The sequence below is a fragment of the Crinia signifera genome, chromosome 6 (assembly GCF_055691185.1).
Source record: "Crinia signifera chromosome 6, ASM5569118v1, whole genome shotgun sequence".
Taxonomy (NCBI): Eukaryota; Metazoa; Chordata; class Amphibia; order Anura; family Myobatrachidae; genus Crinia; species Crinia signifera.
In genome coordinates, this window is record NC_139222.1 from 277,485,792 (window position 1) to 277,510,425 (window position 24,634).

At 45.3% G+C, this 24,634-nt stretch overlaps 2 protein-coding genes across 2 annotated transcripts; both read left to right on the plus strand.

Moving 5' to 3' along the window:
* The first annotated feature begins 2,369 nt into the window (after positions 1-2,369).
* On the plus strand, positions 2,370-10,642 carry TPI1 (triosephosphate isomerase 1). Its single transcript, XM_083149706.1, has 7 exons — positions 2,370-2,588; positions 8,481-8,604; positions 8,676-8,760; positions 9,251-9,383; positions 9,563-9,648; positions 10,083-10,170; positions 10,382-10,642. The coding sequence occupies exons 1-7, from the start codon at positions 2,477-2,479 to the stop codon at positions 10,498-10,500; spliced, it is 747 nt and encodes a 248-aa protein (XP_083005832.1). The 5' UTR covers positions 2,370-2,476; the 3' UTR covers positions 10,501-10,642.
* Positions 10,643-22,644: 12,002 nt separating this feature from the next.
* Positions 22,645-23,553, plus strand: LOC146009776 (taste receptor type 2 member 119-like). The gene has a single exon (XM_083150236.1). The coding sequence runs from the start codon at positions 22,645-22,647 to the stop codon at positions 23,551-23,553; it is 909 nt and encodes a 302-aa protein (XP_083006362.1).
* Positions 23,554-24,634: the final 1,081 nt, after the last annotated feature.

The following is a 24,634-nucleotide window of genomic DNA, read 5'->3' on the forward strand; positions in this document are numbered from 1 at the left end:
GATCTCGAAAACTCTCAATGAATAAGCAAACAATCAAGAGAAAAAAGAACTGACTGGCGTATTGATGGATTTCACAACGATATCTACAGTGTTCGATTCACACACTACTCTGCCGATGAGTCGCTTATTCATTTCAGTTTGTTAAAAGTTCTGTAAAGTGAAAATGTTTTTTTTTTTTTAATTTATCAACATCGGACAGCATCGCCTCAGGTCCCTGAGCTACCGCCTTTCTGAGGCTACAGGTCGCACTGCTGCCGGGACACTGGGGGGGTCAGTGCTGATAGTGCACGCCCAGGGTGCCCGGCTGAGAGCATCGCAGGGACTGGCTCCTTTTGGAGCCCTATGCATGCGGGATGATACATCCCCGCGATAGGACTGCATATTACAATGCAATCCTGGGCGGTAATATTAACTGGGCCCCTACATCCTGTCCCCTCCCCGAAAATCTGGTTTGAAAGTCAATAGACAGAAGAGCAAGACATGAAAAAGATCGGCACAAGGAAAAAGGTCAACATGTCTGTTAACCCTATACTTGTTGACCTAGTGATCCACCCCCCCAAAAAATCAACTTTTCAGAGTATGTTTTTAAAGAGGAGTCACCTATTCCCCTTTCACAAATAATCCAGGACTCTGTGCTGTGTGAAAGCTCTAATTGAAAAACCTGGGTCCAGCAACCCGGCATTCCAACCCGGGTTAAAAGAAGGGTTAATCTGACCTGGCATTTGCGATGTGACAGGAGTACTAGTGGGTTATGCTTCCCAAGTATCCCCAAATCTGGACAAATGCTTTTTTGCATGGGGTAGCAGAAAAGTCCACATGGATCAGGAATGTCCCACCTAAACCAGGACATTCTGGAGCTTGTGTTCCATGAAATGTTCCCGGAGTTGCAGAACTGAGCAAGTATAAAATGCACGCCCCCCGCCGGAAATTACGGAATCACCCCCCCTAAAATAAATCTCACAACTGTGCCTTACCCCTCAAATGTGCCGCTGCCAATCCCCTCCCCTGGCTCTGATGCATCTGTCCCAGGCCGCCCCCGCCCATCCTGTACACAGTAGCCAATAGCTGGCTCTGTGTACAGGCAAGTGAATCAGGTGGGGGGACCAGTCTATCATGGCTGTGTGGCGTGCCTCCGGTAATCAGTCAGCGGGCAGCAGCACGCGGCAGCATGTCAGTCACCAGTAGGGTTACCACCTTTCCCCTTTAATTCCGGACACATTAATTACACAGGTTCTGTGGCTGGCTGACTTCAAGACTCCATTTCACCTGATTTTAAACTTCCACAGAACCTGTGTAATTAATATGTGTCCGGAATTAAAGGGGAAAGGTGGTAACCCTAGTCACCGGGCGGATGCCAGCGCCCACACAGACCCCGCTGCAGCTCGCTCCCCAAGCATCAGCGGGGGCTGCCTTACACTAGTTACGCCACTGAGGTATGCATTGCTGACACATTTGAAAAGATCCACAGGTTGAGCTAATTATTTCACTTTTGATCCTGAGGAGACCTGCAAAACATGCATTGTGTGGGGTCCTGAGGACCGACTTTGAGAACCTGCGCTAAACTCCATCTCCTGTACCCCCAGCTGTTCTCTGTAGCTCCATCATTTGTATGACCATTGCCCCTAGCCAGTGGCCTAAGTTCGTCCCAGTTGCCCGGAGGCAAGATGTATATTGGTGCCCCCCTCATATACACACACAATCTTATATAAAATATATAGAAAATGTGAGAGAGAGAGAGAGAGAGAGAGAGAGAGAGAGAGAGAGAGAGAGAGAGAGAGAGAAGAGAACACATGTTTCAGAACACAGCCAGAGATACTATATTAATGGCTTTAAATTAATGAATTTAAACTCACAGGGGAGGAGAGGTTCCCCTCTTGGGAGCAGGAGCCCGGCGGCAGATGACTCCATTGCCTCCCAGAGTTCTGCCTCTGCCCCAGCATTCTCTGTAGCTCCATATCCTGTATCCCCAGCCTTTCTCTAAAGCTCCATCTACTGTATCCCCAGACATTTTATATAGCTCCATCTCCTTGTCCTCGACCGTTCTCTACAGCTCCATCCCCTGTATCCCCCAGCCGTTCACTATAGCTCCATCTCCTGTACCCTCAGCCATTTTGTCCCCCTCCATTCCTTCCATCCCATGTATACAGCGCCACCTGCTGTCACTCCCGCCTCAACCGCATCATCATTACGGGATGTAGTAGAACACAATACTGAGGGGACATGAAGCGATGTAACAGCGGTGTGACAAAAGTGATCCTGTCAGGAGCTGCATGGAGGGCGATTGCCCACACCAAAGATGGCGCCTGGGAGCGCAGACGTGCCCTTTCTGTCAGAGTGCACGTGGGCGTGGCTAGGGCGGGTCCTGTCAGTCGATAGGCGTGGTCTCTGTGCATATTTAAGGTCTCATCACGGGAACTGTGCTCTTACCGTCACCCCAAGTTCGCCGAGCTCCGCACTGCACCGCACAGCCGCCGCCATGTCTCCGAGGAAGTTCTTCGTGGGGGGAAACTGGAAGATGAACGGTAACAAGAAGAGCCTGGGGGAGCTGATCACCACCCTGAACAGCGCCAAGATCAACGCCGACACAGGTGTGTGCAGGGGGGGCGGGGGTTTAATAATAACAATGATTATGGGGTGTCATAATGATGGTGGTAGTACTACCCTGATCAGTAATGGGGGGGGGTCCAAGCTTTCAGTGACCATCTTATGCCCTCTGACCTCTATGGCTGCTATAAATGATCAGTACAGATATTGGTCATCATCAATAGTGATTCCTTAAATATGCCCATACATGGTACAATTATTGTATACAATTTCAACTAGATCACATTACATAGGTTTTGTAATTCAATGAGATCTAATACAACGTGTGTGCAGCACATACTTTCCTGACCGGTGCCATCCCTGTGGTCATTGCACTGGAGAGCGTGTGTGCAGAGTTTGTATAGTCTCCCTGCATCCAGGTGGGTTTCCCCATGGGTGCTCTGGTTTAAACTCCTACTCAAATGCTTGGCTTCTTACATAAATAACCCTAGTATATGAATGCATGTGATGGGGAGTGGCGGCAACGGGGCCTTTAGAGAGATAAAGTGCCAGTAAATTTGCAGCGGACACACTTGTTACAGGCTGTCTTTCAAAAATTAGAAGGTGCGTACACACACTAGGCAAACTTGTGAGCGATAATGACATCATTAGCAATGTGTTCATGCAAATCATGTGTATGCACTATAATTGTAACAATGTGCGTCGTTTGCGATATCCTCCGTCTGTCTGTACATGCAGGATGATGGAGGATATCACTTATGAGCCATGCTGGGGAATGTGTACCCAGCATTAGGACTTCATCGCTCTCTAAGGCCTAGCACATAGACCCGGAGTGTAAGCACCATGGACAACAGGTGGGTGAGTGATTTATGGGTTAAAGCGTTATGTATGTCCTGATCAGCGCATGGGTGCCCATAGGATGCCCTGCAATACCGCCTAATATATGATCCTATCGGCAAGATGGGGGTCTGATTGTAGCCCGTCCCAGGGTTCTGTGCATGCTTGGCTAGCACTGACTGCTCTACCCTGTGGGCACAATGGGCTACCACCATCTCAGAATGGAGGTAGCCTCAGGACCTAATGTGATACTAGGCCAGTGGTCAGAGAACTCGGTCCTCATTACCCCACGCAGTGCATGTTTTGCAGGTCTCCTTAACTCCACCTGCGGACCTTATAAATGTGTGAGTAATTAGTGCATGTTTTGCTGGTAACCCAGCAGGTGCACAGGTGTACTGTGTGGGGTAATGAGGACAGAGTTCCCTGACCACTGTACTAGGCTGCTGTATCTGGTAGGTTGTGCCATAGATCACTTTGGATCCGCTGTATCTGGTTCTGTGGCTCCTGCTCTGCTGAATAATCCCTAGTTCTGGGACCGGGCACTTCAGGAATGGCGGGCAGCATTGGCGAGATCTGTTATGGAACACTTGTATAGTATATGGTGCGCTGTACTCCGCGTTCTCCTCACTCCTGGTTGTACCTATGTGTTAGTAACCTAGGTACAACCACTTACCTACGACTGAGCGGTTAGTAGTTAGAGAAGATGCCTCTAACAGGCTTGTCCTGGAGCCGTTCCCTGACTGTAATGCTGCCAGCCTGGGCTTATAGTATAACTGATACCAATATAATAAACAATTGGTCCTTCTAAAGCTAGGAACACTCGCTATCAGTGGTGGCTCTGGGGAAGGTGTGGGAGGGGTGTGACCTGCAGCACAATTCAAAAAGGGAGAAATGCCAAACTGCCAGTGAGTCACTTTGGAATGGCAGCTGATACGGTTCCCCTGCTTGAATTTTGCACGGTGCTGCAGCCCCCCCCCCCTTCTGAAACACTTCCCTACCCATTATATAGGAATATGTTGTCCCCTGTAATGACATATTGTAGAGGGTGGGTACCCTTAAATCCTCCCAATTCATCCTTTGGTGAATTGGGCGGTTGTAGTGTCCCATTGGATGCACGTCTATTGGCACTATTCCGTGGCCGATGTGGTGTTACACTATGTAATCATAGTGTCAGTGTACGGATGTGTGATGCAGTGATCACACTGCTAGGAAGGTGTGTATCCAGAATCTGTTATTGCTGCACCAATGAGCATCTTGCAGATGGTACATACCATCCATTTACTTACACTTCTTGATCGCTGGTAGCATTGGTCCATGTAAAGGTGCCCATACACTAGTAAGATTTATCTGCAGATCTGGCTGGTTGGAACAAAAACATGGTTATGGATGAGTGACAGTGTCAGTTTTCCAGCATTTCCAAGCAAATGGTCAACTGTCATTTGCTCTCATAAATAACCATGTTTTTGTTCCAACCAGATAGATCTGCAGATAAATCTGCGTGTGTATGGCCACTAACTGTGAAGCCGCGGCTGGTGTCATTATAAATTCTGTCCTATGTAGAACCACCTGCGCAGCAGGACTAGAAGCCTCTGTGGCTCATTTCTATATGTACCAATACAGATTACCAGAGAGATAAAGTAACAACAATACAGTACGTTGTATAGATGTGTAATGTACATCTGCAATGATCTGGTGCCTCCAGTCTTACTATTTAGGCCTAAAACCCACTAACTGCCCCCCCCCCCCCCCGCTCTGTAAGGTGCTGTTATGTGAAGTAACAATGACGGGGGCGGTCACATCTGTAAGCAGCGAGGTCACCATTTCCTGCCGCTAAGGCAGAGGGCTGAATATGGAGTAATCCTTCCACCACAGAAACGCACGCGTGTAACGGTGTGTACATGTGCGATGTGTCTTGCCTATGGGATGCTGGCTCCTACAGACATACAGACATACTGTATGTGCGCCTGTATTTATCAATGACCTAAATGACCTTGAAACGCGAGTAGTATCTGTGGACCTGGCCAGCATTCAGGATGAGCTTCCCCTACTGACATAAGTATCAGGGGGCAGAATTTGGTGCCGTCAACCAGAGATTAAGTAAGACAAGGAAGAGGGCCCTGCTTGTGAGAGCTTACGTTCTAAAGTGCAGGGGCTCTGTTCTGTGCTCCAGGCAGGTAGAACACAAAGGGGCTTATTAAAGTCTTTGTATGGTTAACTGCTTCAGCCAATTGGCTCACATAAACATGTCAGGAGCTGATTGGCTGGCACACCATTTATCAAAGCTTGTTGCTAAATTTGCCCCTCAGGGTAAATGCAGCTAGGGCCAGAGAGATCCAGGAGCTGATATGTAGCACACAATGCATATAGACGGCATGGCACCTCATGTGTCTGTATTGAGGTGGTGCTGCCGCCTACCACAGGACGAGGCTGTCTCTTTGCAGCAGCAGTCTCTGTGCTCACAGGCACGTCCACCCTCTGCAGTGTCAGACTTAAAGGGACCGCAGCAGGGCCCTGCCCACATGCATGCAGCACAGTGACTGTACACGCTCTTCTGTGCCAGCTCCCCACAGGCCTCACTGCTTGTCCTCTGTGCCCCCGGGCGAGGCTTGCACACTCCAGCAGACAGGCTGATAGTCTTTCAGGTGACCTTTCACCCTGCCTGACAGCTGAACAGAGTCCTAAAAACAGCTCTGCCCTTTCTGACTGCTCTGCTTCTGCCATAACGTGAAGGTCGTGACTTCTAACCTTTTTCCTGTGCCCAAAATAAACGGTTTGATTATCCTAAAATAGCCCAAGTGCAGGGTATTGGGTTTATCGGCCTGCGTGTAATCTTACTGTACCGGCGTGAGGATCCGGTCTCTGCAGCTGTGTCCCAGGCTACTCTGCTGCATATGCACAGAGGGTTCTGTAACTACATAAAGCAGGCCTGTCCAAGCTACGGCCCTCCAGCTGTTGTGAAACTACAAGTCCCATCATGCCTTGCCACCGTTTTGCTATTGGGGAGTGGTAATGCTATGGCAAGGCATGCTGGGATGTGTAGTTTCACAACAGCTGGAGGGCCACAGTTTGGACACCTGATAAAGAATCTGTTCTCGGTTATTTACCCAGCTGCAGTTTTGCTATTTAGCCAAGTGTTGCAGAGCATTCTGGGATATGTAGTTCAAAAGCTGGAGTGCCAAAGGTTCCCTGGTTTCTGAAGCACATGCAGCGTAAGCTGGTACATCAGGAATAATGTGTTGCCTGTGTCTGCCACAGCCCTTAGAGGGCACCCTTGGGACTGCTGGCACTTCCTCAGGTAAGCCTGCACAATGCCAGATTGGTGTCAAGTCACACAACTAATCTGTCAACTGCACCATGTCGGCATCCCTGGAATGTTGCCTTGGACAGGGGAAGTCCTACAGCACAACATGCAGTCCTCTGTAGGCTATAGAACTGCACATCCCAGCATGCTTTGCCACAGCTCCAGGTTTTCTATTGGCACAGTGATGGCTAACCTTGACACTCCAGCTGTTGTTGAACTACACATCCCAGCATGCCCTACATAATTTTTAGTATGGCCAAATAGCAAAACTGTAGCAGAGCCTGCTGGGATGTGTAGTTCAACAGCTGGAGTGTCAAGGGTCAGCCATAACTGTATAAGCACATGCACAAACTGTGCCAAGGCATGCTGGGATGTTTAGTTCTGGAGAAATGCATGTGGATTACCCCTGTCCTGACAAGGTCCAAGCTATGTAACTGTCCTTCAGCGCTGACTGTGGCCAGAGCCTGACAGGAGTCCTTGTGTAATATGGGCACTGCCTGGGATAGTTGGCAGCACCACTGTGTCTATATAAAAGTGTCTGTACACTGTATGACCTCCATCTCCCTTTTGAGTGACAGACGATCGCTATGAGGTACACCATCTGTTTAAGCTTCCTGAGGACGATCTTGTCAACGGCTCTGATATTAAAGCATCTTGTATGTAGTGTTAAACACCAATCACTTGTGTGTGTACCCCCAAGTGACGACAGTATGTGGTTCTGCATGTCGCCATTGTCTGACTATATATCTTGACTTTATGTAGTCAGATCAGCCGTGTTCTCACTGGTCAGTACACATCGCTGGCACATAGCATGCCCACCGTACACACAGGGCGACTTCAGCACCGTGCTGAGCGATGTACTTCAGCACAGAATAACGGTGCGCTAGAGTATTAACACTTTTTCACAGCACCCCGTGAACAATTTTTTTTCTAGATAAATTTGGATAAAATAAGTACATTGGGCCAGATGTATTAAGTTTTAAAAGTGGTAAAATAGAGCATGATAAACCACCAGCCAATCAGCTTCTTACTGACTTTTTTTTTTTTTTTTTAACCCAGCCTGTAACATGAACAGTAGTAGCTGATTGGCTGGCTGAACAATTTAAACATGCTTGGGATAGGCATATTGATATCCTTACAAAAAAATAAGGATCAGATATGGTTTGAGGTAACATGTTTAAAAAGGGGCAGACTAGATGGGCCAAGTGGTTCTGATCTGCCGTCACATTCTATGTTTCTTGCCGTCACATTCTATGTTTCTAAACCAAGACACTGATGACTGTCTACCAGTTATTTCCCCCCCAATACCTGGCCTACTGCGTCCCCCTCTCCTCAGCAGGGCAGCTTCTGACTCGGCCTCCATGTACAGCCAGCTAACACTAAAGCAGGCATGTCCAACGTTGGCCCTCCAGTTGTGAAACTATACATCCCAGCATGCTTTGCAATAGTTTTAGCATTCTCTAATAGCAAAAACTGTGGCAAAGCATGCTGGGATGTGTAGTTTCACAACATCTGGAGGCCCAACGTTGCACATGCCTGCACTAGAGCATCCCTGTCCCCTCTACTCCTCCTATATCACCGTGTAAACACTTCCATATGAGGGGGACTGTTGTACCGGGTGATGAAATCATTATAAACTGTCTGCTTCTACCAGGGGAAAGTGCACATGATCTCTGAGGAGATTACAGTATGACTAGTTCTGGTATTACCACATACTGTCTGATAACATGTACATGACGTAACCTGCATTTAGTACAAGCCATTATAATACATATCTATCTACTCTTTAATCCCACAGAGGTGGTATGCGGTGCCCCCACAATTTACCTGGACTTCGCACACCAGAAGTTGGACCCTAAATTTGCAGTTGCCGCCCAGAATTGCTACAAAGTGCCAAGTGGTGCATTTACTGGGGAGACCAGGTATATGGTATATACATACTTGTACTTGTATTCATGCTAGCCTGTACCTAACCCGTTCCCTCTACTCCCAGCCCAGCCATGATTAAAGATATTGGTGCTACCTGGGTGATTCTTGGACATTCCGAGAGGCGACACGTGTTTGGGGAAAACGATGAGGTGAGATCACGTCTGCAAGGAACCAGAATTTAGCACATCTTGTAAACTCAACCTTATTTAATATCAAACATTTCTTATAATGCATCAAATTCCACTTTATTTCTTTTCTGCTTTGGTTTGAGCAGGCCTGGTCAACCTGTGGTTCTCCAGCTGCTGTGAAACTACAAGTCCCAGCATGCATTGCTACAGTTTGCAAATGGGGAATGGTGGCAAGGCATGCTAGGATGTGTAGGTTTCGTAACAGCTGGGGCACCACTGGTTCAACAGGCCTGTGTTGGAGCTTATCTATCCTAAATCAAACTACAGAATGCTTGTAGTCTCCTAGGTAACAGAAAATAATGCTGTCTAAACTGGTGCTTTTACAAACCAGGACTTGACCAATTATATTCCAGTGGATGTATTGATGTACTCATGTTGGCTGCTCTGAAACGCTTATGTTTAATCAGGCTGAGCTGTGCTGACTTGCATCTCCTGTCTCTGTTCTGTTCAGCTGATTGGCCAGAAGGTGGCGCATGCACTGTCTGAGAACCTGGGAGTTATCGCCTGCATTGGGGAGAAGCTGGACCAGCGGGAGGCTGGAATCACTGAGAAAGTAGTGTTCGAGCAGACTAAGGCCATTGCAGGTGAGCTCTCATGGTGACTGCGATATAGTTCTTGTAGGCTAGCATTAATAACCTCTGGCAGCCCCTTACTGGCGCAATGCATGGATGGGATCTCTGAGCAGCTAATACCATGTATGGCTTCTACTTGTAGTCCCTGGGTAGCATATGCTGGACTAGAACTCTCTTAATCTCTCTGGCAGATAATGTAAAGGACTGGAGTAAGGTTGTCCTGGCATATGAGCCAGTCTGGGCCATCGGTACCGGCAAGACCGCCACACCCCAACAAGTAAGTGCAAAACCCCCATAATTCTGGGTCTTAAAGACAAATAGATGTTTGTTAAAGCTTTGTGTGTCCTTCCTCCTAGGATCAATTCTGCAATAAGATCAGTGGCGGCTGCAGCACAGTTCAAAATTCAAATAGGGAGCCCCACCCACTATCACAAACTGACACACTGGCAGGGGGTGCGGCTCCCCTAGTTGAATTTTGAGCTGTTGCGACTTCCACCTGGAGCAACCGCTGCTAATCATATTTTAATATCTTCCAATGCATTGTCGCTTGCTATACTGCTTCCATTTCAGATACGCAGCATCCTGTGACGTCACAGGTCTCTAGACAGCTCCAGGATAATATAGTTCACCTGAGATCTAGAATAAGTGTTAAAGTCTGCATTGCATTTCTGGATCTCCCTGTTTAATGCTATATAACCCTGTCCTATCCAGGCTCAGGAGGTGCACAGTAAGCTCCGGGATTGGCTGAAGTCTAATGTATCTGAAAAAGTTGCCCAATCAACTCGCATCATCTATGGAGGTAAAGACTAAGGTTTCTCCTTGTGTTCCTAGTTATTCTAGGAGCCTCCTAATCTTAGTTTGCATGGTTTGGGTAGATTATGGACCAGACTGACTGGGAGGGATGGTATGTAATGTGGGTTCCCCCTGGGGAATCCTGTGCTATAATCTGCTGATGTTGGGGTTCTGGATGTCGTGTATTAAAGCACTGCTCTGTGGTGGTTTTTCCACAGGTTCCGTCACTGGACCCACCTGCAAGGAACTGGCATCTCAGGGAGACATTGATGGCTTCCTGGTGGGAGGGGCGTCACTGAAGCCGGAATTCATTGAAATCATCAATGCCAAGCAATAACCCTCTACATCCTCATGTGGCGTAGTGCACAGCTGTACTGTCTATTGTCCCCCATTTCATGTCTAGTGGCCCTTCGGTGTGGTCTCCCCTGAGGGGACTCTGTAATAAGTGAATTAGAATGTGTAATAAATTAAAGACGGTCTCCATCTTTGTTTCTTTAGAACAAGCTGCCTGTAGCTCATTTATAGCTTTACAATATGAAGACCAGGTTATAACGCACTATGGGGTAAATTTATGAAGATGCGATCTGTTGCCCGTAGCAACCAGATTCTGCTTCTGGAAGGTAATAGCTATAATATGGGTAACCCCTTTGATAGAACTCCATGTTAGATGTACTGCTCTGTCTATTCCAGGGGTATTGGTGGTAAATGGTCACTTAAGTGCTGTCCAGTGTCTGCTGGTGGCATGGTAGGGATTTGGGATCTTCCTGTCCCTAATATGCATTACACAGGGTGCTCTTCAGTTTGACTCGTGTTGCAGCAGGCCAGGTATTCAGCTGGCACTAACACTCTGCCGGCAGAAGAAATGAGTTGTAGCCAGTGCCGCTGCTGCCACTTGTGTTTGAGCGCCCCCTTGTGGATTCTCTAGGTCTCCTCTTATCTTACTGGTATTGGTGCCTAACAGTAAGGTACAGATAAAGGGTGAAATCTAACATGGATAATTAAAGGTGGCCATACACACGCAGATTTATCTGCAGATGTGTCTGGTTGGAACAAAAACATGGTTATGGATGAGCGCAAATGAGTTGACCATTTGCTTGGAAATGCTGGAAACCTGACAAACTGTCACTCGTCATAACCATGTTTTTTGTTCCAGCCAGATCTGAAGATAAATCTTACTAGTGTATGGGCACCTTAAGCATAAGAACCATGTGGCCAGCTAGAGCCATTATTTAGTAGTGGGCAATCCTGTAAAGGTAGTGCCAGCTTGCTGTAAATTGATCAGATAGCATGTGGTTAACATGCCGGTGTTCAGTATATGGGCACAGGGTACCCTTAGACTGTGCCAGAACTCCAAATAGGTCAGGATGCCTATGCCCGAATACCAACTGCTTGTCGGTAAGTATACAGGGGGTGGGAGGTTGGGTTAAGTTTGAGCATTCGCTGGGGATATGGGTCATATGACTGACTAGTACTGTGCTGCCATGACAGCTGCTGGTGGAAGCACTAACAGCGCAGGGAGGAGTGGGGGTGTTGTGTGGTTCTTGTAGTGCCATGGTTTAAAGTACATTTGGGAGGTCTACTATGAACTGTGGTGTAGCTGATGAGCTAGATTTAAACAGGCAGGGGAGGGGTGGTGTCTTGGTTTAGACGGCTATTGGGGCTGCAGCCTAAAAGTGAGCTGGGAAGGGGATGTGGGCTTTTATGGTTGGGGTGTGGGTGGAAGCAATAATGGCACAGGGAGAATTGAGGGTATTAGGGCTTCAAAAGTAGAGTTGGGTGGTCCACTATAAACGATGGTTAGCAGTGCATCTAGATTTAGACTGGTGCCTTTTTAGGGGGTGGTGGACTTAATAAATGTCTCCCTAATTAATACCTGTCTGTTACAGGTGTGATATTACACTCTACCTAATCACTGATCATTAGCAATTTATGACATGACCTTGTAGTGGTCACACTATTGGCAGCTGATATATTGGGCCAAATGTAAGTTTCAGAAAGTTTTTTTTTATTTTTTTTTTTTTTTTTTTTTAGCAGCAATTACATGGCTAAATTAACTTTGGCAGTGTAAATGATTGCTTGAAGCATGGGGAAACTCTCACCCTATTACATTTGGCCTGTTTGCTGATCAATGTATTGGCTGTCGTATACCATTTGTACATTTATGTTTTTTATATAGCGCATACATATTCTGCAGCGCTTTACAGATTAAAAGGTTGTCTACCTAGTTTTGCGTTAGTGTAGGCTGTATTATATTTGCAACCTATTTCTATTCATCTTGTTTATGTGGTGTCATCAGGGAAAATGCAACATACTTAAGGGTACTTGCCTGCAGTCTCCCATCACGGGCATCTTCTCCCGGTACCCGCTGATATGTTGCGTCGTCTGTATTCTTCCAGATTCTCATCCGGCGGTGCAGAATTACATCATTACGTTCTGCTACTCGCTACAGCTAGTTCCTGGATACCAAGCCTCGCTCTGGATCCTGTGGTGACTAGTTGCCATGGTGCTATAAACAATCTGCGAAATACAAAGATAACAGACTTAATTTAAGTCAATTATGAGGCTACAATTAGCCATGTAACATACTGTGATGAATATATATTAAGTAAAAAATGTATATTAATGTGATGGTTTTTGTTCACTTTTTAACATATATTCATCACAGTATGTTATATGGTGAAGTGAATTGTAGCCAATCTTAAAAGGCTCTGTAATCTCCCCTTCTATTGTGAGATCCTATTTTAGACAAAATTGGAGAAGTTTATTGCTTCTGTGGCTCCTCAGCCACTAAACTAAGGGTACATCCTTCCCGATCCTTTCATTCTCGGGTTCCAGCTCACAGTGCCCACGGGGGGAAAGAAACCTTGGACAGGTAAGAAGACTACCACCATGCCTGCTTAAAAATGACCAAGACTGGTGGAAAATGATATCAGGGTCCTGAGCACAGTTGGATGCAGCTGTGTCCATTCCTTCAAAGAACCTTCTCCTGGGTATCCTGCCTCACAATCCGTCCACAGCCATAGCTCTGTGTTGTGGGTTCCTTCTGGGTTATTTCTTATGTCCCTCCACGACAAATAGCTGATTTGTATTCAGTGCTTAAATGTTTTTCAACAAAAGGGGGGAGGAGCTTCTCACCCGCCTGGATGTTGTGGCAGTTACCAGCTGCCATATTGGAGGAGGCGGACAGAGCCCAGGCACGCTGTGTCCAGCATATCACACTGAAACAGAGGGCTGATACCCCCGGAGCCACTGAGGAGGACTCTACAGAATGAGTAGGACCGCTCTCTGACCCCTCAGGGCTGGATTAACAATGGGCCTGATGGAGCTATAGCTCCAGGCCCACTCTACAAATAGGCCCATTTTGTAGCTGAGGACCAGGGCTTTCCAATGAGCCCAGCCTCATGTCGATAGCCCCCTCGGGAACTAGAGATACCGCCGGGCAAACCTGGAACGCATAGGACAACATGGGACCCACTAATCCCGACCCCCACCTGGTTCCAACAGCTGCCAGTTCCCCCTCCGGCATCAAAGAAGCTCGATGTTGATCTCAATCTGATATCAGACAGGTCCATATGGGTTAACTGGTTCCAGAGATATTGCGGGTAAACCGATTTTTTTTTTTTTTTTTTTTTCATTTCTGAAATGTAATTTCATGGCTGCTCATGTTGTTTGAGGGCAGATTTCTCTGGAACAAAATGGCCCAGTTTCACAGGACCAAAATCATTCAAAGCCCACTCAAAAGTTCTTCAATATGATACTGGTCACATGCAAATAGGTCAGTTGATTCCAAAGACCTAGCCGGTTGGTTAAAGGGGGGGTGATGGGGGTGGTATTCTCTCCCCCTCACATCGGAAAATGCAGACTAGGCTGGTGTAAAAGGGGCCAGCTCGGGAATGTCCCTGCATGATCCTGGAACCATATTCCTGGGTAAGTCTTTGCATTTTCTGATGTGAAAAGGGTATTATTTCAAATAGCCGGGACCTGCAGTGCTCTGAATACAGCCAGGCAGCCCCCTGCTCTCTGCCTGGCTGTCAATCGCTGTCATTTCTGCCCGGCGGCTGTCCCCCAGTTGCCGCGAGCATGTATTCCCCCTTGGCAATGAGCATGTGATCCCTTATGGCGGCAATGAGCATGTAGGTAAGCAGCACTTATGTAGCATAATTTTTAATAGGCATTATGGTGTGTGGCTTAACATGTAATAGGTATTATGGTGTAAATTTTTAATACCCGCTTTTGGCGTGCAATGTCCCTGTTTATGAAGCATATTGTGAATGTTTGTTCAATACGTTTGGTATAGTGTGTATTTTTGCTCAATACATGTGGCAAAATGTGAATTTTGCCTTAATCTGTGTGGCACAAAGTGAATTTTGACTCCATCCGTGTGCTATAGAGTGAATTTTGGCTCATTCCATGTGGCATAATGTGTAAGAGGCAAGTACAGTATAAGGGGGTTACTATTGTGTTACATGATCTGTATAAGGGGTATATGGTGTGGTAAACTTAGTTGACCACATGAAAGGTGCTGAAATGTTGTCTACCAAGTTTTGGCTTTCAGTATTTTTTTTTATGACTGGAGTGCCGCCTCACCCTGCAAGTATCTTAGGCGTCCTGTGGGTGCACCTTTGGAGGGCACCCGGCAATATATGGCAGCTTCTATTTTCCCTCTTTTCTGTGCCATTCCCTTGCCTATGCCAACCTCTTTGCCATTTTACACCCTATACTAAACCCTTTGCATTTTTCCTATGCCAGCCCCCTGCCTTTTCCAGGCATATATAATTATTTTAAAATATTTACACAAATAGAGACACACCCATGAGCAGGACACCCAACCAGAACACTGGTCACGCCCCCCCACATTATTAGGTGCCGGCCACTACCCCTATTATTGCGCATAATAGGCCCTTCATAATTTTCAGCTCCAGGCCCATTTAGACCTTAATCTGGCACTGCCCTCAGTTGCCCGAGGCTTGTGTGCTTCTTACAGAGCTGAAGTACACGGGTGCCATTTTGCGTGCCCTGCCGCACCCCGATTCCAGTCACAGTATACTACTCACACTGACCCTCCAATTGAACTTACTAAACACCTGCTTCTACAGCAGACATTGTCTCATCTGCCACCCTTTATTATTTGTTAGAAAAATTGTCTAGGGTAAGTGCTGTGTGTAATATACACCAGCAGCCTCTATGGTAGAGGGATGCTGCCCTCAAATTAGTAGAACAAAAGGAGGAATAATACCAATGGGCGCTTTTGGTGTATATATAATGAAACAATTATATAAAATACAATTTTATTAAAAAAACAGCAACAAAACACATCACAATAAAACCAATAGAATTCATAAAATAAATTATGCTGATTTGGACTAGTGTCTTAAATGTATACACACCCGGAGATAAGTGCAGACCAGGTGGTCTAAACTTTAAATGCAGTTCCACAGAAAAGTATATTTTACTCCGTGGTCTGGGCCACTAGATGACAATTTTTTTTGCAAACAACTGTTGCTCACTTACATGTAGTGAAGATGGGTATCCTTTTTTGCAATAAATTTATGGCCACAAGATACCAGAAATATGCAAATGTGGGTATTGCTGTCCACAAAGGCTGATCCTCCTCGTTGCCGGTTCTTATACAGGCAGCAGGGTGCTATGGAGGCTCCTAGATTAAGTTTTGTAGTTGCCGTGTTTCACCCTCACCGCTCCACCGTCAGCCGTGCACTGTCTGCGTGGGGGCCGCTTGAATAGCTGACAGCCAAGATTGGCCAGAGCCCGCCCAAGTCCCAGTCTAGCAAGTGACTGCGGGTGCAGTTGTGCCATAGACTCCAGGCGGCTGTGGACACAATTGCTGCGATGTGTATAGTGGCTGGAAATAACGGCTACCTCTCCACAATGGAGACTGCACGGTGGCTGTGAGCACAATTGCCGCGAATTTTAATAAAAATGGTATTTTATACAATTGTTCCATTCTATATACCAAAAGCGCCCATTGGTATTATTCCTCTTTATTATTTCATTGCACCGCACTGACCGCAGGTGAACTCTGTATGATACTGAGACCTGCTCCCTGGAAGCCATATTGGGAGAGGCATACTCTTATAGTGAAAGCCACCATTTTACATGCCCTGACACACAGGCACAGAGCACCTATTAATGCACCTGATTACCCGACGTTGCTGTTTACAGTTGCACCCTCCCCTGCCAGTGTTCAGAATATCACACCCTGGTCTGTAAAAGTTGCAGTCATCTCTCAAGTCCCTCTCAACCAGCAGCTGTACTATATGTTTAAAGGGGTGTAGGCTTGCACGCACTCACCTGAACCACTTGTTTGCCGTCCTAAGTTGCAGAAAAAATTGCCATGGAGAAATATGTGGGAAGATCGTCCAAGGGAGGGAAAGGTTTCACTGCAGCTAAAAACAAGGACACAAAGACATCCTCCTACCACGCTGCCAGTCCACCATCGTCTCTGGTTGATATCGCAGAGTCACAGGAGGCAAATTTCCCTGCGCACAGTTGCTCGGCTGTTGCCAGGGCCCAAGAAATCACCGCCATACTGTCGCCTTTATTAGATGAAAGATTGCCAGGCCTAAAAGATACCATTGAATCAGCAGTTGCCCAACTGGGAGATCATGGCTCATGGTTTGAAAAGGCTGAGCAGCGCATCTCTAACGTTGAGGATGAATTGCTTACTGCCAAAAATACCATCGCATCTCAAGAAACAACCATATTGGCAATTCAAGATAAACTAGAGGACCTGGAAAATAGAAACCATGGAAATAACTTGTGCCTCATTGTCCTACCAGAGTCAGTCAAACAGAGAGAATTGATGGATCTGGTCTCCAAATGGCTACCGGTAGAATGGAAATGCTTGCCGAAGGCTGGAGTCATGCTCATAGAACGGGCACACCAAATAGGCTATGATAACCGAACAGGGTGTCGTAGGCCCCGTCCTGTCATCTTCAAATTTCTAAATTACTTGGACTGTACTGGACACCTACTGTAAAGCCGGAGGGATGCAATACCAAGGAGAGAGGCTGTTCTTGTTTCAAGACTTTTCCTACCGGTTGCGATGAAAAGGAAAGAATTTGCTCCTATCTATAAATCCTTGTTTGATGCTGGCATCAAATTTGCACTTCTTTACCCAGTGACACTACGAGATGGGAAGCAATACGTCTTTGATTCAAAAGAGGTGGATATCAAGATATCCGAGGATGAGGCGCTTGGTATAAGTGTGCTTGGCTAAGCAGAAGTTAAGGGGATGGGTAGTCATTCCCAACATAAATAGGTAAAAACAATATTTAACAGTCTTTCATTTTTTCATATTTTTTCATATAGGACCCTAGCTGGATCAATTTGCCCCGTATAACACACTTATGTGCTTCCCAAAGAGTTATTTATTCATTAATGGTGAAGTAGTCAGACAGCGTCTTATCTATCCATGGTCCAACCAGGTTATCGTGCCAATGGAAGTGTCTACTAATAGTGGAAGGTTTCTATGACTTAAAAGCAGGTAGTCTAAGCGTGAGTAGGCCTGGTGCGGATGGGAAGAACAATGTAAAATTTTGGCCATTGGAATGCATAACCCTCCAGGAATCAGCTAGTTGTAGAGAGGAGGAAGGTTTTGCAGCATTTAAAATTGCACCGACATTATTGCTGCAGCTTCCGACACCAAGCTCACTTCCACCTGAGAGAAAGCACACAGCGGCTGAATTCAACAACAGCCGCATGTATCATTGTGCTTGAGAGACGGAGCAGTATTACACAGAGACCATCGACCAGAGAGGTATCCCTTGGCAACAGGAGGATGCCGCTTCCCTAGAGGTGAGAGCTCAGGGATAGCGGTCCGTAATTCTCACGGAACGTCCATCTGCACCACTGTGCCCAAGTGACGGAGCGTGATTATACTATCATATCAACTAGAGAAGTTTTCCTTGGCAACATGAAGCCACTCACCTAGAGGTGAGAGCTCAGGGATATCGGTCTGTATTTATCAGGGAGTGTCCACCTGCACATACAGAAATCACCAGTCACTGGCACACCGTGGGTGGGTGCTAACAAGCCTTTGTCCATTGAAGACCTTTTATTTATCAATTAGTACCAGTAAGTTGTTGGGAACATTGTTAATGACATTTCATCTGCACAACTGGGTACTTACCATCAATTTAAAGGTTAACACCTTCTTGGGAGCAATTAAAGCTTAATATTAAGCCTGGATAATACATTGGGAGGATACAAATGTAAATTATCTTCAAATGATATTATATCATTGACTTTCTATTATTTGATGCATCGATACCAAGTATGAGATAAATCCTTTTTTGCCTAAGCTAAATAATTTAATTTTTTTTATTCTTTCTGATCCACCTCGCAAAATCTTTTATCTTAAAAGATATATATGTTATGTAATCAGATAAGGTTAATACATAACTATATATTGTGACCATTTTATGTATATTATTTTGTATGTATTTTTTGTTTGTATGTTTTTATTTTTTGATTTTTATATGTATGTTTAGAATAACTTTTAATTAAGATTATTACCATGTTTTGATTATTTTTGTAGTGATCCTGTTTCTTGTTAATTAGCGCAGAATTCTTTAGTTTAGATTGGGTTTGTTGTTTCTATAAGAGATATTGTTATACACCCTGCACAGGTGTATTAATTGTTTTCTGCTTTTCTTATATAGAAGATTTACTTCAGATTATTAATATTTTTTTTTATATATAGTTTTTTGTATAGATTTAAAAGCGCCTGAGTAGAAACTTTGTTTCTTCTCGTGACTACACACCAAGCAAGAATAACAAAACCTGAATCCTGTTCTCTCCACCCTCCCTCTTCTAAAAATGGGTAACCCAATATTTTGCTGCTTTGCATCCTCTTGTCTCCTCTCTCACTTGAGTTCACCATTCATCTCGCCACCATGTCTTCAACCATCATATTGGTCCTCACTGCAGCCCAGATAGCGGTTTCTCTGCTAGGGGTAGTCACTAACGTCTTCATGTTGGGAGCCAACCTTTGGGATTGGAAACACAACAATGCCCTGACCACCTTTGATCATTTAATATGTAGCATCGCATTTTCAAATGTCTCCCTCCTGGTGTGGTCGGGATTGGACTGGCTTTGTCAACTATTTGGCACTCGGACTTCTTCTGCCAATTCAGCTATGCCGTGAAGATGATCTCCACCCAGGCTAGTATTACAATGGCCGGGCTCCTGTGTATGTTCTTCTGCTGCAGAATTGTGATGTTCAAATACTGGTTATTGCACTCTTACCAAAGGTACTTCTCCAAAACCTGCAGATATATGATAATCCGCTGCTTACTTTTATTCTTTTTGCTGGGGGCGCCATTGTTTAGCACGGAGACTGAAAAACTGTCCGCCAGTGCAAACTGCAGCGCCAACTACTGCCCTAACGCTTCTCTGCTACATTATTTTGCAGTGTACCGGGTTTTACTTTTGGTTTGCGGATACACGTTCCCATTGCAATTAATGTTGGTTTCCATGGCTGCTACCACTTGTCTTCAACATAAGACAAATGGTAGCAGCCATAACTCTTTGACCGTGCCAGATGGAAAATCCCTACTGGTAAGCTGTGACGCCGATAAGGCCTTCGATTGAGTCTCTTGGTCTCATTTATCACGAGTGTTCCACACTCAACAATTTGGGGTAGGATTTATAACATTCTTCCGTATTCTATATGGTAGCCCCACAGCTGTTCTCACTGTTAATGGTTTAAATACTTCCAGCTTTAAAATGGCCCGTGGTACAAGGCAGGGCTGCCCACTGTCCCCGTTATTGTTCGATCTGGCCATAGACCCGCTAATTAGATTTTTCCACTCACAAACTGATTGGCACGGGATGCAACATGGAATGACTGAGCTAAAGGTCTCGGCTTATGCAGATGATCGACTCTATTTTACTAATCTACAAGAAGCGTTTCCAGGCTTCTTAAATACATTAGCAGAATTTAAACAGATATTGGGGTTCCTGATAAATAAACTAAAGACTAAAGCTCTGGCATCACATAAAGGAGCAACATTGGGCTGGCATTGTGGGTTCCCATTCCTCTGGACTCTGTATTTGGGTATTTGCTCCCACTTTTGATTACAGATTCAGATCTACGTATTATAAATCCGGCCATTAGTAAATTAATTTGGGATGGGAAGAAGCCCAGAATCTCCATGTTTAAATTGTCCTAAAATGCCTCCCTAGGGGGCATTAATTTGCCATGCATAAAAAGTTATATGTTGGCGGCCAATTTCTGTTATGCGGTCAACTGGATACACTCAACTAATAACTATGTAAATTTAGATATAGAACAAGCATCCTGCCCTAATATCCCACTACCTAGCCTTTTACATATGCAACCGTCGACTTACCCCTCTGAAGTTACTGGAAATTTGTTATTAACTACGACATGCCAGGCGTGGTGAGCCTCACGCTCCAGGCTGGGATTGTTTACGGATGACACGTTATTTAACTCACTGCGATATTATGCGCAAAATAATACACCGATAATACAAAATAGCAAGTTGGCCAATCTTTGCAAAGCAGCGGGCTTGAGGTTGTTGTATCATTTTATGGACGAGGGATGCGAATCGGTACTATCCTACCAACAGCTGTGTGGCAGACTTCCAAAGGTGACCATCCCTCTGTTTGTATACTTTAAATTGAAAAGTTATGTTTCCAGTCAGATTAGACAGATCCCGACAACGGACATCTCTGCGGGAATGGATGTCATGATCAAACACACTCGGAGTAGACCATGCAATACCTCTTTGTTATGCTTACATATTAGAAGACGCTTGGACCTAGATGCATTAGTCATTGGCTCCTGTTGTTTTAAATGCAAAGCCCCTGTTGCAAGTATCTTACATTGTATGTGGAGTTGTCCAGAGGTTAGGGCCTTTTGGGATGAAGTGTGTAACCACATTAAGGCGCAGTATAACATCACTTTTACAGCAACCCCTAAGTGGGCACTGTGGGACATATACCCTACCCCTAACACTGTTAAACGGTCGGCAGGGCAGAGAATATTCCAAGCAAAGTTGGAGGCTGCAACACGTAAAACCATCCTATCGCAATGGATTTCATCCAACATGTTATCCATTGCATTATTGCTACCCAGGGTATCTTACCTTTTCCAGATGGACTGGCTGGAGAGGTCACTTAATAAAGACGCAAAAGCAAAGAAATTCTTTGCAGTATGGTTACCTTAAGTCAGATCCCTGCCTTTGTCCACTAAAGCTTATCTTAGAAAAGCTGTCCAGTTAACGTCCTGGTATAACCTATGTCTTTTTTAGATTAGACCAGCGGTTCTCAAACTGGGGGTCCTGACCCCAAAGTGGGTCCCGACCTTCTCAGCATGGGGTCGCGACTCCATGTTGCTGACCATCGGGCTGATGACTTTTCTAATCTCAGTCAGTGATTGAAGGAGTGAAAAATCTGTTGAATTGTCTGTTATTTTAGACTCCTCCCATCACTCTGTGCCTCCACAATGCTGCCATGTATGTACTGTCTGCTGACTACACGTGTGATCGGATCGGTTATGGTATATTAGACTCCTCCCATCACTCTGTGCCTCCACAATGCTGCCATGTATGTACTGTCTGCTGACTACACGTGTGATGTGATGGGTTATGGTATATTAGACTCCTCCCATCACTGTGCCTCCACAGTGCTGCCATGTATGTGCTGTCTGCTGACATGTGATGTGATGAACTTCTGCAGTAACTTGCTGGGGTCCCGTCATTATTCTTATTGTCTGTTGGGGTCCTAAAGGAAAATAGTTTGAGGACCCTTGGATTAGACCATGCGTGTATAGTGTATTTTAAACTACTGCCTTGTGTAATGACAAAAGAATCAACCACTCAATTACTGTTTAAATCTGATAAATATGATGTATAGATGTTTTTACATATATGATGTATAGATGTTTTTTATATATTTGACATGGTGATGTATGACTTTTGTAATGTACAGTTCTTTAATAAATATTTGAAAAAAAAAAAGTGAACTTAGTGTCCTGACGCCACCAGCTAAACCCCATGGTCTATTTAGTGTCCCACGTGGCATCAGAGAAACAGATTTAGCAGATAAGAACTACAATTGTGTTTTACAGTAGAGACCTGTTGGTTATTGTACCATGTGTTTTACCAACATGTCATCTGGTAAGTAGAGCGCATTAGCTGGCCATGGACTGGTGCTTATTTACATACACCTAATTTTGGATTTCACATTTTCACATAATAATTATCATCTACAACTATTGAAAGAGCTGTAATGTGCAAATCATGTATTTGAAATTATATTTGCTATTTTCATTGGAACTTCAGAAACCTGAGAACTTCCACAGATCCCCCTCCCTTGTGAGGAGGGTGTTTACAATCTTCTGTAGAGGTAAATCAATCCATCTCCTATTTGCATCCTTCCGTCTCTATCCATCCTTAATATTCTAGCTGCCTGTCTCTCGGCATCATCCTCGTCATGCCTTCTGCCACTGTGTGGGGTTTAACAGCACTCATCGTCTTGATCAGTCTCTTGAGTTTTACCATCAATGGATTTGTGTTGGGTGTCTACCTTTTGCACCGAATTCAATCTGTCCCCATGACAAGATCGGACATGTACATGTCCTCTACAGCCTGGACCAATTTTTTACTCCAGGTTTGGTCTGTTGCTAATTGGATCTGTGTCAGCAATCAAAACAAAGATGCTTTTTGCCTCTTTGCCAACGTCTTAATGATAATTGCCAGTTCCAGCAGCCTGCTGTTGGCTGCCTCGCTCTGCCTGTTCTACTGCAGTCGGATCGTAGTGTGCAAGAACAGCTTCTTTCGAGGGATACAAATACAAATCACACGCTATTCCAGATATATTATACTTGGGGCTATCCTTCTGTGCATAATGATAGCTCTACCCTTGGCCTGGGCTGGCAATGAACTTGACATGATTCCATGTAATGGCTCCAATGTTCCATGTAACCAGACGCAGTCCAGTTATTCCTACATAAATATTTACCGCCTTGTACTAATATTCTTTGGATACACAATGCCGCTCTTCTACATGTTCCTGTCCGCTGGTCTTATACTTCAATCACTCAACAACCACATGAGGAAGATGAATATGACCTTGAAAACGGGTCACGGAGTCAACATGGAAGCCCATCTAAAAGCTGGACGCACAGTGACCTCTCTTCTGGTCTTGTTCATAGTGTACTTTGTACTGTCTATATTGTTTCTGATTGACGTCATTCCTAAAGACAGCCCATTCCTATACATTTGCTCTTCATCCCCAATGCTATACTCCTTTGTTAATGGTCTTTTAATTATTAGAGGGAACAGCAAACTAAGGCGAGTCGTGGCAGGCATTGTGCGAAAGATGCGGGTTGTGAAGGGTTAAGGTTGTTCTACTGCAATCCATACATTTGCTTAGTGTAGTGTGGGTTCTCATGAATACACACCAAGCAAGAATAACAAAACCTGAATCCTGTTCTCTCCACCCTCCCTCTTCAATGTGTTCTGTCTGGAAATGGGTAACCCAATATTTTGCTGCTTTGCATTCTCTTGTCTCCTCTCTCACTTGACTTCATCATTCATCTCACCGCCATGTCTTCAACCATCATATTGGTCCTCACTGCTGCCCAGATAGTGGTTTCTCTGCTAGGGGTAGTCACTAACGTCTTCATGTTGGGAGCCAACCTTTGGGATTGGAAACACAACAATGCCCTAACCACCACTGATTGTTTAATATGCAGCGTCGCAATTTCAAATGTCTCCCTCCTGGTGTGGTCGGGATTGAATTGGCTTTGTCAACTATTTTGGCACTCGGACTTCTTCTGCCAATTCAGCTATGCCCTGAAGATGATCTCCACCCACGCTAGTATTACAATGGCCGGGCTCCTGTGTATGTTCTACTGCTGCAGAATTGTGATGTTCAAACACTGGTTATTGCAGTTTTACCAAAGGTACTTCTCCAGAACCTGCAGATATACAATAATCCGCGGCTTCTTTTTTTGCCTCTTGCTTGGGGCGCCATTGTTTAGCGCAGAGACTGAAAAACTGTCGGCCAGTGCCAACTGCAGCACCAACTACTGCCCTAACGCTTCTCTGCTACATTACTTTGCAGTGTACCGGGTTTTACTTTTGGTTTGCGGATACACATTCCCGTTGCAATTAACGTTGGTTTCCACTGGTCTCATCATGCTCTCTCTTGTCAAACACATGAAGCACATGGAGGACACCATGAAGACGGGGCACAGAGCCCACATAGATGTCCACCTGCGAGCAGCCTACACCGTCTTTTCTCTTCTTATATTAATCGTTGTTCACTTTATCGCCTCCATCATCATCCTCATTGACCTGTTTCCTGAACAAAACGTGTGGCTCAGTGTCTGCCAGTTGATCTTTGTACTATACGCACCCCTAATTGGCATTGTGCTTATTAGAGGCAACTCCAAGCTCAGGAGAGTGGCGGGTGAAAT

Bases quoted from the DNA above. Each gene is read 5' to 3' on its own strand.
- TPI1 (XM_083149706.1), top strand. From the start codon at position 2,477: ATGTCTCCGAGGAAGTTCTTCGTGGGGGGAAACTGGAAGATGAACGGT. The intron at 8,605-8,675 runs GTATATGGTATA...CTCTACTCCCAG, and splicing joins GCATTTACTGGGGAGACCAG to CCCAGCCATGATTAAAGATA. The intron at 10,171-10,381 runs GTAAAGACTAAG...GTTTTTCCACAG, and splicing joins AACTCGCATCATCTATGGAG to GTTCCGTCACTGGACCCACC.
- LOC146009776 (XM_083150236.1), top strand. From the start codon at position 22,645: ATGCCTTCTGCCACTGTGTGGGGTTTAACAGCACTCATCGTCTTGATC.